The sequence below is a fragment of the Wyeomyia smithii genome, chromosome 1, assembly GCF_029784165.1.
Source record: "Wyeomyia smithii strain HCP4-BCI-WySm-NY-G18 chromosome 1, ASM2978416v1, whole genome shotgun sequence".
Classification (NCBI taxonomy): domain Eukaryota; kingdom Metazoa; phylum Arthropoda; class Insecta; order Diptera; family Culicidae; genus Wyeomyia; species Wyeomyia smithii.
Window position 1 is genome coordinate 10,605,730 of NC_073694.1, and position 16,120 is coordinate 10,621,849.

General features: G+C 37.1%; 2 protein-coding genes across 2 annotated transcripts in view; both read right to left on the bottom strand.

Moving 5' to 3' along the window:
• Nucleotides 1-15,584, bottom strand: part of LOC129718938 (protein retinal degeneration B) — a 104,577-nt gene extending 88,993 nt beyond the window's left edge. Inside the window, exon 1 of the mRNA XM_055670180.1 lies at nucleotides 15,168-15,584. The gene's annotated coding sequence lies outside the window, so the exon portion shown is untranslated. The remainder of the gene's footprint in view (nucleotides 1-15,167) is intronic.
• Nucleotides 2,012-4,510, bottom strand: LOC129718939 (uncharacterized). Its single transcript, XM_055670185.1, has 3 exons — nucleotides 4,439-4,510; nucleotides 4,125-4,378; nucleotides 2,012-3,972 (listed from the first exon to the last, which is right to left on the bottom strand). Exons 1-3 carry the CDS (start codon nucleotides 4,440-4,442, stop codon nucleotides 2,617-2,619), a joined length of 1,614 nt encoding a protein of 537 aa, XP_055526160.1. The 5' UTR covers nucleotides 4,443-4,510; the 3' UTR covers nucleotides 2,012-2,616.
• Nucleotides 15,585-16,120: the final 536 nt, after the last annotated feature.

Sequence of the window (16,120 nt, forward strand, 5' to 3'; positions counted from 1 at the left end):
AAAAAGTTTTGCTAAAACTTACGAGGAATCATATTGAAATTAAGTCAAAAGGACAAGCCTAACTTTAGAAAAAAATGCTAATATTTATGGAGTATTTCCAAGTATCACAGACAACGATTTTAGTCGACCATTTGGGATTTGGGTGAAACTTTACTCAGATGTTTCTATGGGTAAAAGACAAAATATTATATTATTAGTGTTTTTTTAATCACGACTAATTTAAAAAAAAACTTCGAGTAAAAATAGCATTGATGATTAAGGGAGTCTTTTCATCAGTGACCTCAGATAAATATAACAACAACAACAATATCGCACGCTACTCTGAGGGGCTGATGCGGTCTCGAGCAACTAGATTAGTTGAGAGAATTCGTTATCGATATTGTTTTCGGCACATTTTGCATGTTGTAGGATGAATACAACGATACACCGTGCCCCAGTGCTGAGTCGAGAAAATTTCAAGCTAGAAAAGATCCTCGACCTGATCGGGAATCGAACCCGACATCACAACCGTGTGGAAAAGCTAGCCGATCGACATCGCTAACCACAGAACCACGGGGACCACAAATAAATAGAAAAATATGTTTTGCTCAATTTTTTTCAAGATGGAAAAAATGATACAGAAAAATAATTGTTGCGTTCATAAGAAGGTAAGTTTGGACATGAAAAAGAATTGTTTGCTGAAAATCAAAACAAGGTGGCGGAGTTAAGAAAAGACTCACACGGTGGTTCGTCGCTGACAACTCAAACGGCGTGTACGATTCCGGCCTTTCCTTTTACCTATCTTCTTTCGACTTCTCATGTAACCATGCACTTCGACAAAATGTGTTATAAATAATTATAAAAAAATTTTCATTACAAAATGCTCAATTTTCGCTACTCTTTTGCTACTCTCGTTGCAACTGATTTTTTTTATACCTGTGGGATAGTTGTGTATATTTATTATTTTCGTTACGAATGTAATTTTGTATAAATAGCTTCAGTAATTTTTTTTGTAATCATGCACGCCAATGCAGCAAATGAAATTGTTAATAAGTATGCCATATTGTTTCGTACATCAAGCATTTTTCTTCTCATGTTCAAATTATGATACTTATTTTGATGCCAATGATTGTTTCTCTATGTCACTTTTATCGCGTCGAAACAAATTAGGAAAAAACACGGTAAAATAAATATTTTGTTCAGAAAAAAAAAATAATCCAATTATAAATTTAATATCTCAAAAAGCCCTTTTTTCAAAAGGGTTATTTTTTCTACGAAAAGGTTAGCTAAACATTGATGATTGTTTGATCACGTTGAAATGATCATTGCCAGAGGTAAAACTTTCTAGAAAGAGCTTTTTTAAAGTCAGAATGGTTTTTGTTTTGTATCTTCGAAAAAAGTTGTAGATAGTACTGTTGTCCTTCTATCGAAAATATACAACATAAAGAATAATTATGAATGGATTATTATAAAAGACAACTGTTCAATAATTATAATTTATCTTAAAAATCCCACTTTTCCTCGTTTCGAAAAACTGTTGTTTTTTAAGAACACTACAGCTGCAGCACTTCAGTTAGCTCAACAACTAACTAAGTTTGAGTAATAAAAACTAAAAAGGTAAAACTAAAACAATAATTTATTTTGAATATTTTACAATGGATATAGGTTTAATTTTTTTTAAGGAAAGAATTATTATCTTCAACTTTTTCAAAGCAACTTTACTGTTGTTCAAATGAAGCATTTCGAAAACAAAAAACATCTTGAAAACTGTTTTTTTCCTCAGTAGATAGACATTCGGCTCAAGAGTTAACTCTGTGCTGATATAAATTAAGCTTGCTAATCCGAGTGCTATTGAAAATTAGAAATATTTCTAGAGCCAAAACGGGTTGTTCTTGCAATATGTTTTATTTACACATACGATAAAAATTCATAAGCAAGAGTAAAAAACATTTACAAGAGTATACTATTTATTATACAAACAACAACAAATTTCACAAATAAAACAATATATTAACAATAATAGTTTATTCGTTCGCTTTCAACGCGTGTTGGACTTTTTTGTTCCTCAGCTTCTTCATTCATAAGTTTTTCACGCTGCGCACCTAAAATATTTAGACACGCAACTTGTGGGTTATCATCTTTAAGTTTTTTCAATTGTGTTGTAATCAAGCTAGTAATTTCTTCAGCAGCTTCTCTTTTTTTTTGGGATAATATTGTTCTGCTCTTCTACTTTCTCTTTCTTGGCTGTTAACTTGACTTCTTCCTTTTTCTGATTATTTTCTTTCTCTACTTTTTCGACATGTGTGAACTTTTCCAAATCGTTCTGGAAAAAGTTCATTCCACTTAAAATATTTTTACGATGGTTAAACAGTTCTTCAGACATACTCGAACGATTTTCGGTTAAAATAAGCTTTGAGCAAGAGAAACGTCTCTCAGCTTCCGCATTAGAATGCGATACGGTGATTACAATTTGAAAAATTTTTTTAAGTTCAGTGAAATTGTGCTGTTTAAAAATATTAGTAAAAAATGCAAAATCAGCGTCTGTTTGAACAGAATTTTTAAAAGATTTTAGTACAACAACCTCTTCAAAAAGGCGAACTGGATCCAAATTAAAACTTACTAACTTAGCTAGTTCCATTATTTTTGTCTCTGAATTAACAAGAATATATTCGATGGCTTCAAAAACGAAAATAAATAATAGAAATTATGCGGAATATTATTCGCAAGTAGATAACTTATCAACGTCTGAACATGCTTTATCAAACCTTCTTTTAACAAGGTTAAAACCTTCTCATCATCATTGAATTTACATACTGCACTTGGCAATATTACACTCGCTACCTTTTTACAATGGGAAGACTGAATTGCTTTTTCTGTGAAAACATTCTCAATTTTATCTACGTCATAAATTTTTGCTAACCAGCAAGTCATGAAACATTTAACTTTTTCATGGATACGGAACAAAATAAATTCGTTGCTTTCCAGGTATTGGATTAATATTTCAGCGTCGTTGCATACATCAATCACAAACTGGATCATGGATTTCATCCCACGCATCGATAAAATTCTGACGATTGCTTCTTCGTGATACGTTAAGTTCTTTTTAGTCCCGTGTGTTAATTTTGATTTCAGTACATAGAGTTCATCTATATTCGACATTAACACCTTTGCAGCATTTCCAAGCATCACCCATCTTGTTTCGACAAATTTAACAAACTTCTTCGGTTTTTTCTTGCTGTTGTTCACGAAATCCTCCCAGCGAGCAGGTACGTCGAAGTAAAAATAAACAACTTTTGCGAGCTCGGAAACCTCGATACCAAATTCCTTTAATGCATACTTAATTGCATTATGAATAATGTGTGCTGGGCAAGATCCGGTGCTGACAAGTTGAAAACCTCTTTCACCTATCAGCTTGTGGTTTATCTTGCGTTCTAAGCTTTGGTTGACCTTTGGTCCATCTCTGCTCATCATGACCAAATTCTGCAAGGGCAATTGGGCGTTTTCCAAAGTTCTCATTATTTTACCAAGCAGAATATCTGCGGTTGCTTTTCCTAAAAAAGTCGACTCCAAACGAAAAAACCTAACTTTATCCAAGTGACATGAGAAATATTTCACTGTTACTTCCAGCTCCTTTTGCTTGTTGTTGCCTTCTGTTTCATCGAATAGGAGAGAATAATATTCGCCTCGGACATCCTTTAAGAAAAGGTCTCTAAAGTAAGGACCGATTGCATGGTTAACCATATCGGTCATCTTCTGCCTGTACAGACAGAATCCATTGAGGTCGTTGGGAGCTATCAATTTTAAAATTTTTGAGTCTTTTCCGGCGGAGTTGAATGATGCATATTTCATCACACTATGGATGATCCATACAACTTCTTTCTCAAGTGTACTCCCATCCGTAACATGAAGCCGCATAGTTGGCTGTGTCGATTGAGTAGACAGCTGTGGCTCATAAGAAACATCCCTATTTCCTCTGCTTGGAATGACTTCAACCTAGAATTGAATTTAAATTGGACTTTTATTTTCGAATTAAAACCCTCTAAGCTTGAACCTGTGGAACAAGAAACTGTATTTAAAATTTTAAAACCCTATGATCATCAGTAAGACCTTAAGTTCATTCATATGTAATGCTCAATAAATCTTACTTTTGACGAAGAAGACAACCGAAGCTGCTGGTTACTGCTATATATGTTTGCGAGGTCCTTATGTTTTGAAGTTTTAGCATGATCATGAAGAGAGGCGATTCCTCGGTTTGCGAAGGTTACTTTCCTTCGATTACAAATTTTGCAGTAAACTTCACCTGCAGCCAAAGAGCGTTCATTAAAAATGATGTACGATTCGTAAAGCGACCCATTTGGGTCTTGCTTCTGCAACCAATTGGCATCAAAACGGGTTTTTCCTGTAAAACATGTCTTTGAATAAGTGAAAATAATATGTAAAGAGCTAAATATGCGCTTACCCATGTTTTGGAATTTAATAAAAACTAGAAAAAATAACAAAACTGGAGATTTACACTTCAAACACTTGAAATTTTGTTCAACTTTCAAGTATACAGAGATGCCAGATATTTTTGATAAATGTCTGCAGCTGCTCGCAAAAGCGGGAAAATCTGCTCAATATTAAAAAAAGTCCAAATCCGCGAGAAACGCAAAATCCGCGAAAAACGCAAAATCCGCGCCGACTGTAACAGCCCTGGACTTGTAATTCTCGATTTTATACCCACGTCTCTCATCCCGCCGCATGAGTTTAATGTTAAAAGAACTTAGTAAGCTTTGCATTTTCACGTTCTGATGCATCTTTTAAAGTGTTAAAAGTTAAAAGTTGGGAGTTCACCACCATCTCAGTATGACGATGATTGATGGAAAGACTTGCACTATCCTGACGGACACATCCGCGCTGGCTACTTGTTGTGCTTGTGGTGCAACTCCATTTTTGATGGCGGTTGACAAAGTGATTTAGCGTCCAATAAATGTTTCTACTTTTCATGTTGCTTTTAAAATTGAACTGGAAAAATGGAGTGCAAATAGAGAACAATACAGAAAAAGGAAAGAGCTGATCCAGAAAGATTTGAAGAGAGAATTGGGATTGCATGTTGATATAGTTGAACCGGAAACCGTAACTACAAACGATGGTAACACGACATTCCTGGACTCGGCAAAGAACTTCTGAATCGGTGTTATGTACCCGAGCAGGAGAAAATATCATTATAATATCACAACCAGATATTGGAAATACACCTCATATTGAACTTAATATGGTTTACATAGTTGGTAAAATAACAAAAAATGATACCAAAATATTGTTCCGTCAAGACTATATGAATAACAAAGCTTGATATTTCAAAAACAAACCAAGAATTTGCATTAAAAATCATGAAAATAACCAATCCAGATATTTTCAACTTACTGAACACTGAATGCATAACTGATACATTATAAATAACCAATATCGAACAATTTGCACTTAAAAACTTACTTTTAATCAGATATTTTAAAATCATCTTAAACATCTCATTGAAGGCATAGCGAGAAATGATATCAAAATTTTATGATATTTTCATATGCACGTTTGAAACGTGAATATCTTTCGAATAACACGATAAGTCCTCATAACTAAATATGTTATTGATGAGTTATGATTTTGTTATCCTCTCCTGCCCGGGTAATTCGGAATGCTCTGGCATGTGGTTTCAGAGCCAAAACCGAGCAGTTCTGTTCGAAAAAAGGGATACCAAATGCCATCATCAGTAAATTTTGTATTAATTCATAGTGATGGCGTCATGGAATAGCTGGAGCCTCCAATGGGTTTGTATTCTGATTTTTTCAAAAACACCGGACGCGGAAACTGTTTCGCGTAGCAACAATGGCAGATTTACTTCATAGATTTATTCCAACAGGTATGTATTATCGATTCTCCTGTAGGTACACACTTTTGAAAATAAACATCTTTCAATTTGTTCACACTACACTACTTTTCTCAATAAACAGACTGAAGCTAGCGCAAAGGTTGCCTGAACAAGTGCAAAACTCGCTGAAGTTGTGAATATATATATATATATATATATATATATATATATATATATATATATATATATATATATATATATATATATATATATATATATATATATATATATATATATATATATATATATATATATATATATATATATATATATATATATATATATATATATATATATATAAATAAATGTACTTTATGATACTCAATAATCAAATGATAAAGTTTTCCTAATGGCTATACCTGTCTGGCTGTATAATATATTAAAGAAAGTAAAACTATCATCTGTTTTCAAAAATAGCTAGCCGTTAAATAATAACCGTCTATAGAACAATCATTTCGAAACAATTTTTTTGAAACAACAAAAAACCATTCTAGTTGCATTCCTATTTATTATTCCCATTTCTGCAAGTTTCTGCAAGAAATAATGAATGACCTAAACACCTTAACAATTCAATTGGTACTAATATTGCCGTAGGATGTAGAATGAATGGTAGAAAATCGAGGAATACTGGTCCAGACCGACTTTTTTCGCAGGAAAAAGTGATAGAAATAGGTACCTAGTGTCTTCAGCAAAGTATTTTGATGTGTTATTTTGAAGAATTTGATTTTTCGAAAAAATATATTATTTATCTCACTTGTAGGGCGGTCAATCTGATGATGTCAAAAGAAGACACAGAGCGTAACAGCGTGTAACAGAGCGTCGTCAGTCACGTTCGTAACGTTAAAGGGACTGAAGCAGGGAGTTGCGGTCTTTACTTACTTTTCAACATCGCCTTTGAAGGTGCAGTATAAGGAGCAAACGTGCAAAGAAACGGTACGATCATCACAAAATCACACGTGCTCCTTGGTTTTTCGAACGACATTGGTATCATCGGTATCGACCGTATGATCGTGGAGAAGGTCTTCAGGCCTTTTAAGAGGGAAACGGCGAGGTTGGGATTCAGCATTAACTCTGCCATAGCAAAGTACATGGTAGCTGACAGGGTGTGTGGGAGTTCCGGTGGTGTTGGTGATTGATGGGAAACGATTTGAAGTGGTTGATGAATTCGTTTATCATGGTACCGGTGGCCCTTTTTACGAATATGAAGCATGGACGCTGGAGGAAACTGATCGACGAGTCACGAGTTGTACCAGGTATACAAACATGCTGATATATTGAAGATAATATAGCGTGGCAGGCTTCAGTGAGCTGGACATGTGCCAAAACTATCTTCAGCAAAGAACTAGAAATGGACCATCGACTCCGTAGTAGGCCTCGCACATGATGGATGAGCTCGCGGGAAGAAGATGCACGATCTGCGACGACTGGAGAACGGCTGCTCAAGACAGAAGCTGGACATCTCTAATTCGACCTAGACCAGTAACTGGTCCGTAATCCAAAAAGTTTCTCAGATTCTATGCTTTGAGTTAGGGCCGCTAGCGGACAATCTTGCTTTTAAACCTGTCTCGATACGACGCAAACACATCGATGAAAACCGTTGAAGTTTGGCATCCACTTTGAGGACAGCGTAAGCTACTGGTCTCTTGGGACAGTATACGGGACGGGCGTCGGGCGTCGTTGTTGTTATGTTATATTCAACAATTTCATCTAATAATGTTTTGTTTTAATGAATAAAATAACCAACACGCAAAAGTTGGATGGTGCGGAACCACATCAATATTGTGTAAAGTTAGCACATCACCTGTGTAATTTTGGAACCAGTACACCGAATATGTGTTGTTCATAAAATCATAACGTATGTTCAATGTATTAGACGACTCCAAATCATTACCCCTATTAAGTGTTAATCGGTGCTAGTATAATCATGATGATTTGTACTGGTATTGGAAATATTTTTCAAAAGGGTGTTATCGTTGAAGCAGTGCAACCAGTAATCAATACTGATGATTTTGGTGCTGACTTGAGTAATGCAAGTCCGGTCATTTAAAATCATCATTGAATCAATAACAATTAAAAGGACATTGAATTTATTTAAAAAATTTCACATTTCACGATGATTCTGGTCTTATTCGTATGCATCCGGTTCCCCGTTACAGTAAATCATGTTGCAACAAGGCTCGCTATTTGCTGTTTCGGTTGCTGACGCTGATTAGGGATGCACATGTTGTTGAGCATCCCAGAACTGATCGTTCTCCTGGAACCGACGCTTACCGAAACATCACGATTTTTGTGTGTAAGATACATATTTTGATTTCAATTTCCGTCAATGTATTCATTGTATAACGGTATCGTTATGCGTTTAACGCATTATTTGCGCAAAGTCAGTGCAATCGAGAGGATCAAAGTCAAAGTGTTTTGAGAGGACGCATTGGTTGATTAAGGCTTAAACTTTTGCGTGTAGAGACGAATTACAAGAAATTAATACACTGGTCAACAAAAGCAAAATAAGTGCTGCCCTAGAAAGATTATAGCTTTTTAACAATTCTTGTGAATAATTGGTGCCCCTAGCCATTACCAATACGCGTCAACTGACATGAGAGTTTGCATAGTAATTGCTCGTCGGGTTTGTCGCTTCAACGTTATGTTTATACGAGAAAATTAGTTTAAGTTTTTGAAAAAAATGTTTGTGACTGGGGGCACCAAAATTCACAGGAATGGCTTAAAACCTTTTATTTTTTTTTTTTTTTAATTTGAGCTTTAGGGCAACGCCTGTGTTGACTAGTGTTATTAACGAATCCTGAGGTGAAATGTTGCTGGGTTCGTGGAAGTCGTACAGTTCTACAACCTCGTTGAACCTTGTTGGCATGAACCTAATCGCATCATACTGGCCGTACCGACTATACATTGCCTCCAAATTCAGAAGTTGACGTTTTCGCAGATTCCTTTCCGGAGCGTAGAATAGCAAGCTAATCAATTTCATTTGTCAGGACCTTCGCAACGAAAAAAAAAGTTGAAGAGGTTGTTTATAAGACACGACCGCAGAGGTAACGTAGAATACGACAGTCTGTCTTATGTCAATGTCTTTCTTGGAATAGGTTTGGGAATACACTCAATTGGGGTTAATTAATTTAATAGTCTTTTTGCTCCAGATGACGTTTACCTCTGTAGCCGGCACCGCGGTTTCACTTGCTGCCGTATCCAAAACAAGAATAAAATTGAATTGTTTTGTGGCTGTCTCTTGTATCAAGTTGCACTAAGCTATCTTAATTTAGGCAGTGGCTACAAAGAGGTTATAGACAAGGGCAACTAGTGCATTCTCCATCTATGATATAACAGTTCAAATAACAATTTTCTGCATTTTACGATAGCGTAGATAATTTTACAACTGATTGCTGCAATTAGTAAGACTTGCGCGAAAAATTATGTGATTCAGGCTCACTAGCTCAGAAATTCTTCAGATGAACTTTGAGGTTAACTGTGTTTGTCAATGCGATTTATTGACAAGTGAATATATTTTCAACATGGCAAATTTTTTATTTAGTTTTGGATGATTTACAGTGAAAATTAAATTCTACATGAGGTGATTAATTAGCAATTATGTATATATAAAAATTTCAATCGCTATACTGCTAGCCACACACGCTATATAGCAAGCCACACATGCTATAAACTATATAGCAAGCCACGCACGCTAGCCGCACATTATATGGCAAGCCACGTACGCTATATAGCAAGCCACACAAGCTATAGACATGCACATACACGCTATAAACATACACATACGCTATACAGCTAGCCACGCACGCTAAATAGGAAGCCACGCACGCTGAATAGCAAGCCACACAAGCTATAGACATGCACAGACACGCTATAAACATACACACACGCTATACAGCTAGCCACGCACGCTAAATAGCAAACCACGCACGCTATATAGCAGGCCACACGCGCTATAAACATGCACACACGCGCTACAAACATGCATACACGCCATAAACATACACACACGCTATATAGCAAGCCACACACCTTATATATTAGGGACACATGCTACGAATATTCACACACGTTATGTGCATACACCCAGGGATGCCACATATACAGATTTTTCTGTATTTTACAAATTTTTCCATTGAAAAAGCAATACAGAATCTGTATTACAGAATTACAGAATATTACCAAAAATACAGATTTTACAGTTTTTTTTCTGCTATACCGACGAACTGAAATCAATTCCAAAGGTACAATTCGATTATACGATTTTCAAAGTTTTGTAAAAAACAACATCAAAATTATGTAGGTATCGATGAAGAAGAAGTGGAATGTGACTTGAACGAAGCGCGAAAATGAACGTTTCGAAATATTTGTCGAAATTTCAATTGGGTTGTTTAGCTATTCACGGATTTCTGATTTTTATATCTCAGTTAAAGAGTGCAATTTTCTGAGCAAAACGTGATTTAAAAAAAAATTATGTCCTTCGATTATTAAATGAAGATTGAAAAATCACTCTAAATCGCTACAATGACAGTTTGCCCATATACCAACTGTCATTGTAGCGATTTCGAGCAGTTTTAATTCGTGATTTAAAAATCGAAAAACGATAGAAAATTTTTGAAAATCACGTTTTGCTAAGAAAATGCAGCTCTTTCAGATGATATAAAAAGCTTGGAATAGCTAAACAACCCAATTCAAAATTCGTAAAACAAATTGCAAAGAGGAGCGATTTCACCGATCCTGTTGTAAAAATGACAGCTTTAAGTTATCTTAAATCGTTCGTGAAATTGGAAAATTAAAACGATTTGATGCGACAATTCCCCAAATTCGTAAGCTAATGTTCTCAATTTTAAAAGCTGAAAGCAAGTTGCAGACCAAGGAGGAGATACTAATATTAAATAACGAAAACTTTGAAAAACAAATTTAACAAAAACCTGTATAAACATCACGTAGAGAAGAATGAATTTATTTAAATATGTTCTGCGAGTAAAAAATTTTCCATCCAACATTTTGAGTTTGCTCGATACAGATTTTCAATACAGATTTTTTGGCCCGAGATACAGATATACATATATTTTCAAAGAAAAATACAGATATAAATGTGGCAACCCTGCATACACCCTATATATACATACGCTGGATGATGGTGGCTTCTTAAATCACCTGGCGGTGAGTCTCTTTCAGTTGTATTCACCCAACGATATCTGAATCGGATTACCGCTGGTGGGGTTCAACTCAGATCGAAGGGAAGCCGAACTGAAAGAGGTAAGAACTGCAGTTAACCCGCTGTTGCCCGATGCTGATCCACTTCGCCTACTGCCATCGGTGTTGATGTCCGCTGCTGTTGCCTGCTGCTAGTAAACTGATTTGCTTGAGGAGAAACAGTCTCTTATATAGCCCGAAGAGTGGATTCCCGGCTAACTAGGTACTCCATTCTGTCGTCCTTTTTAGGGAACGGCAGCAAGCGTCCAATCAAAAGTCGACATTTGCGTTTCGACAATGTTCAACAATTTTCAATATTACAATAGTTTAAACAATCAGATTACAATTTTCCGCATTTGGGCGGGTGCTTAAATGATTTTCCAATCGATTGCTGCAAAAATGACAGAAATCGGTTGGAAACTGACTGGGTTTAAAACGTTTGAAATTGGACAAATTTTGTGACGCTCTCGATGTTTTCGGTTTTGAAATTGGATCCCTGTATTTGTTGCCGTAAGACGTATTCTACGTCAACACGCAAAAGTTCAAGTCTTGTACAATAAATGTGTCTTCCCGGTTCACACAAATTTTGCACTATAATCGCACAATAAATGTAAGAAATACATAAATGCAACAGTTGTACTGCGAATACACTAACATAGATTGAAATCAGAATATATATTATATACACGAGAATCGTGATGTTCCGATAAACTTCAGCCCCAACGCTCGAAAAATCGTGCTTCATTTTCGTGCGCCAGCATGGATGAAAAAAAACTCACCTCTAGCGATTTTGAATACATATAAAGCAAGCCTAAGGCCTTTGTCATGATGAACGCCAACGCGAGCGATCAAGCGAGAGCCTTGCCGTAGGTTAATGAACAGCCGTGAGTAGAGCTGTTCATTAACCTACGGCAAGACTCATGCCCGATCGCTTAGATGCGTTGACATCGTCGTCAGTATGCGAATAACAAAGAAGCGGTGTTGGTGCACTCTCTTTGCTTTTCTTCTCACGATATATTTTCTGTCATTAGTTTACATTGCAACACGTGGTTCCTGATGTTTGCTACTCTCGCTCAACTCAACCGCTGCCGAAGTAATCCCTTCCACCACATTTTCCCTCTCACCGCACCACACCTCTGCTGCTGCTCAGGCGACATGATATTCTCCTGTTCAAAGAGAGCAACCTTCTGGAAAACATTATCAATACCAGTACAAATCAACATGACGATACTGACACCAGTGGAAACTTCTGAAGTGTAGTAGTTTGGAGCTGCCAAACACATTGAAAAATCGCTAGAGCATGATTTGCGTTATGTCCAACACGCAATTATTGTACTGGCTCCAAACTACATCAACAATTGCGCCAAAAATGCACAACTTTGTACGCACCATCCAACTTTTGCGTGAAATTTGTGCGAGAGATCTCTATCTCTCCAACGTCTCAATCTCCCCAATAACATGCAGCGGTGCTCGTAGACAGTGGATCGCGGAATCTATCGGCAACTCTGAATAACAGCTGCTTGTTGGCTTTAAAAATGACGTCTTCGTAAAGTGCCCGCAATGTGAGCTGGCTATCCAAAATTATGCCAAGTATTTGGCTTACGCGCTAACAAGCTTGCCCAGACAAGCTACATAACATTTTTCTACACACAGGATAAGAAGATTACCGTTGCTCCCATCATTGAAAGCATCAAGCAACTTTTGTAGTTCCGGACAGTTTCCAAGGCAGGCTATAATCAAAAAGCCGTGTACCTCGCGGTATTATAGTAGCAACGTCGTAAATAAAAAGTAAAAACAAAAGTGGGCCCATATTGCTTCCTTGCGGCACTTCAGAAGAAGTTGTAAATGACCCAACTGATACATACATCTCTGCCGGTCAAGTACGACCGAAACTATGTCACGAGCATGGCAGAGAGTTCTAGTTTATCCAGCTTTCGTTGGAGGATATCATGTTTTACACGATCGAACGCCGCGTGAAGTCCGTATAGACAGCATCCACTTGCAATCCCGCGAGAACACAACGAAAAGAGCTGCATGGATGGAACTCATGTTGGTCACAAGAAACGTAGTTTTTGCAAGATACAAACAGCACTGTTCTGTCGACTATTTCGAAAACTTTCGAAAAAACACATAATGATGTAATTCTTCGATAACTAGCTGTGATGCACTTGTCCCCTTTTTGTGTTTTGGACGCTCTCAATGGTAATAATCCCCATGTAGCTTTCGATAATCTTAATCCCCAAGTAGAACAGCAATGTCGTGTGGATTCAAGCGTGATAGAACGGCTCCAATTATGTCAGCATGTTTCTGAATAACATAAAGATCATCTCGACGGTCAGGGGGCAGATACAACACTCCAATGCTTACGGATGACCTATCCAGTTGCATTTTCACCCACAGTTGCACGAGTGTCACTTTTGATAAAAATGGTAATAAAATGCAATCGTCCAGCCATGTTACAGTGAGAACGATAACATCGTACATCGTACATCGTATTTGGTTTGGTACATTGGCTGAGTGTACTCTGGAACACTTCTGGAAATTTCGTACGCAAGCTTTGCTCAATATTTTCAGGCTACTGATGGACAGCATTGACCAGTAAGTTGAAAGGTATCGACCATAGATGAAAGAGATCGATTGTTTCATCTCGAGGACATTCAAATCCGAACTTAACGGCACATAGACAATACCAGCTTCTGTCACACTTCGGATGGTTATTTCTGCATGGAACTCATTAGTCATATTGATCTTGTCTCCGGTCCGGAAGCACTGATGGTTGGTTTTCTGGTCGCCTTCCTGGTCTGTGTGGAGATAATGGTGATATAAGAAGCGAAATCTAAGTGGAGGACAGCTTCTTTGCCATTGTTTCCAATGTTAACATTTCTCTGAAGATCGGTCGTTTTACTGAATTCCTATGTACTTCACAAATGCTTTGTACTTCTGTTTCTCGAGCTTCATTTCTGGTTTTGATTTTGATTCAGCGAATAAGCAGCAACCTTCTTTATGCCCCTTTCGTTTGCACTTGTTGAAGTTGCGGTCTTGATAAAAACTTTCCTTTACGAAAGGTAAATCGCCGCATAACTAGCACGGATATTTCGGTTGCTTCTTCTTAGAAGGGTTGGTAGAAATAGCGTTGAGGTTGGAACAATTATAAAATTCGAAAATTGTGCTGTCAACCTGCTTCGAGTGGTACCTAGATGTGATTGCAATGGACCACCTAAAATCTTTGAGCTCGAAAATTTTAATTTTAAACATCAAACCATCAAATACGAACTATTTCCGACAAAATACTTGAATAAAATAATCGAAAATTATAGAATATCATACAAAAAAAAACTGGTGAATTTTTTCAATAGCTAATAGGTTCAACAATTCAAGATCTTAAACCTGGAAAACACTTAATATACGAGGTACGGCACTCAACAGTCTTCATGGTACGGCATCCCAAAAATCTTTGGAATCCTGAATCCTTAAAAATGCAAACTCTGAAATCACGAATATTCATTAATAATAATCTCAATTGTTTTGCAAGTTCTTGTTCTATCTCATTTAATCCTATAACTTAAGACATGCATCAGAACGTTTGAAAGTTGGTCTCTTAACTGTGAATCATTGATTGTTTTGTCAATTGCTGATTTTATCTATTCGCAATTTTTATCCTTTGCAGTCATCTTATACAATATATCTTTCTAATTCGTGAAGTGTACTTTGGCGTTTATAAAAATATAAAATTATTATTAATTGACCGTCCTACAATATGTATTACAACTCTACAATTTTTTCTGAATTTCAAATTTAAAGGCCCCACAATCATTGATTTTCTTATCATCCCTAATTCAAAAGCAAGCGTGGCTATAGCAACCAGGGCAGAGCCGACACAGCGCGCATTGGAAACGAACCACGCACGGGTTGCGTTTTGGATGAGGTGCTTTGCGTGAATACACGAACAAAGCGCGCTACGACCATTCATTTTCTTTTTTTTTTGTCACTGTACCAACAAAAACACAAGACACTCGTTTCTCACTTGGTTGCTCGGATACCTGCACCTCGTCTGCACCCTTCCCTTTAATTATTCGATTAGACTCACCTTTTTTTTTCAGCAGCGGTAATTAAAAATCACGTTCTAGCCGCTGCCTGTTCGCCTGTTAGTTAGGATCACGTATTAAGCAAAACTTGCACAACACACTAACAAACGATGAGCGATCAAAAACCACCGATCACTTCCGCGCTAATTTCGCACTAACCCCCAGGTCGTGATGGGAAAATTTCACTCGGGCTGATCCGGCTGTCTGGTCTCAATAAATCACACATTCAACCACTTTTTGCTCGCGTTTTCGGCCAGCGAAATTGACGCACTTTACAACGGGGAACAGGAAAATAAACACGACTACTTTGCTTCCACTGATGCGATCGATCAACGCGGCCGCAGGCCTTGCTGATGTGGGTAGTAGAAAACTGAAATTTTTTCGCTAAACTGACAGAAAACGCTACGGGACGTCAGAGCGAGCAGTAAATGAAAATGTATCTAGAATACAGAGTGTGTGTGCGCGCAAAACTATCTCTTCTCTGGCCTTGTGTGCGGTTTGCAAGGGGGTGGTGATGTCCGAAAACTTCTAATGTTACTGCTTCTCAGTGGGAAAATGCTTTGAAGAATTCCTTGTTATCTAATTTTGATTAATGGAGTAAAATTTACTATTTTATCAATTTGTTTGATTACCAAAAAAATACGACCATCCCTACACTTGCATGTCAATGCAATGTCCCTGAAGAGACAAGTGGCGGTCATACTCTCCGAAGAGAGAAAGAAAATGCGAGAGAAAAGCCGAAACAGCTGTTGAAAGCTGCTCGAATAACGGGTTTGGGCGAGCATTGACAGTTTTCCAGGGGAGTGAATGCACAATCAAATAATGTCTGACGAATAAGTCTGCTTCGCAATAAATTATATTGTCTTATTTCGCACTAGCTTGCCTTATTTAACTTTATTGTTTTTTTGCATGCCATTCACGGAAGACTCATGCATCAAAATTCGCACTTCAAGGG

Coding starts and splice junctions, on each gene's coding strand:
- LOC129718939 (XM_055670185.1), bottom strand. Junction 3,973..4,124: donor GGTTGTCTTCTTCGTCAAAA/GTAAGATTTATT, acceptor ATTCAATTCTAG/GTTGAAGTCATTCCAAGCAG.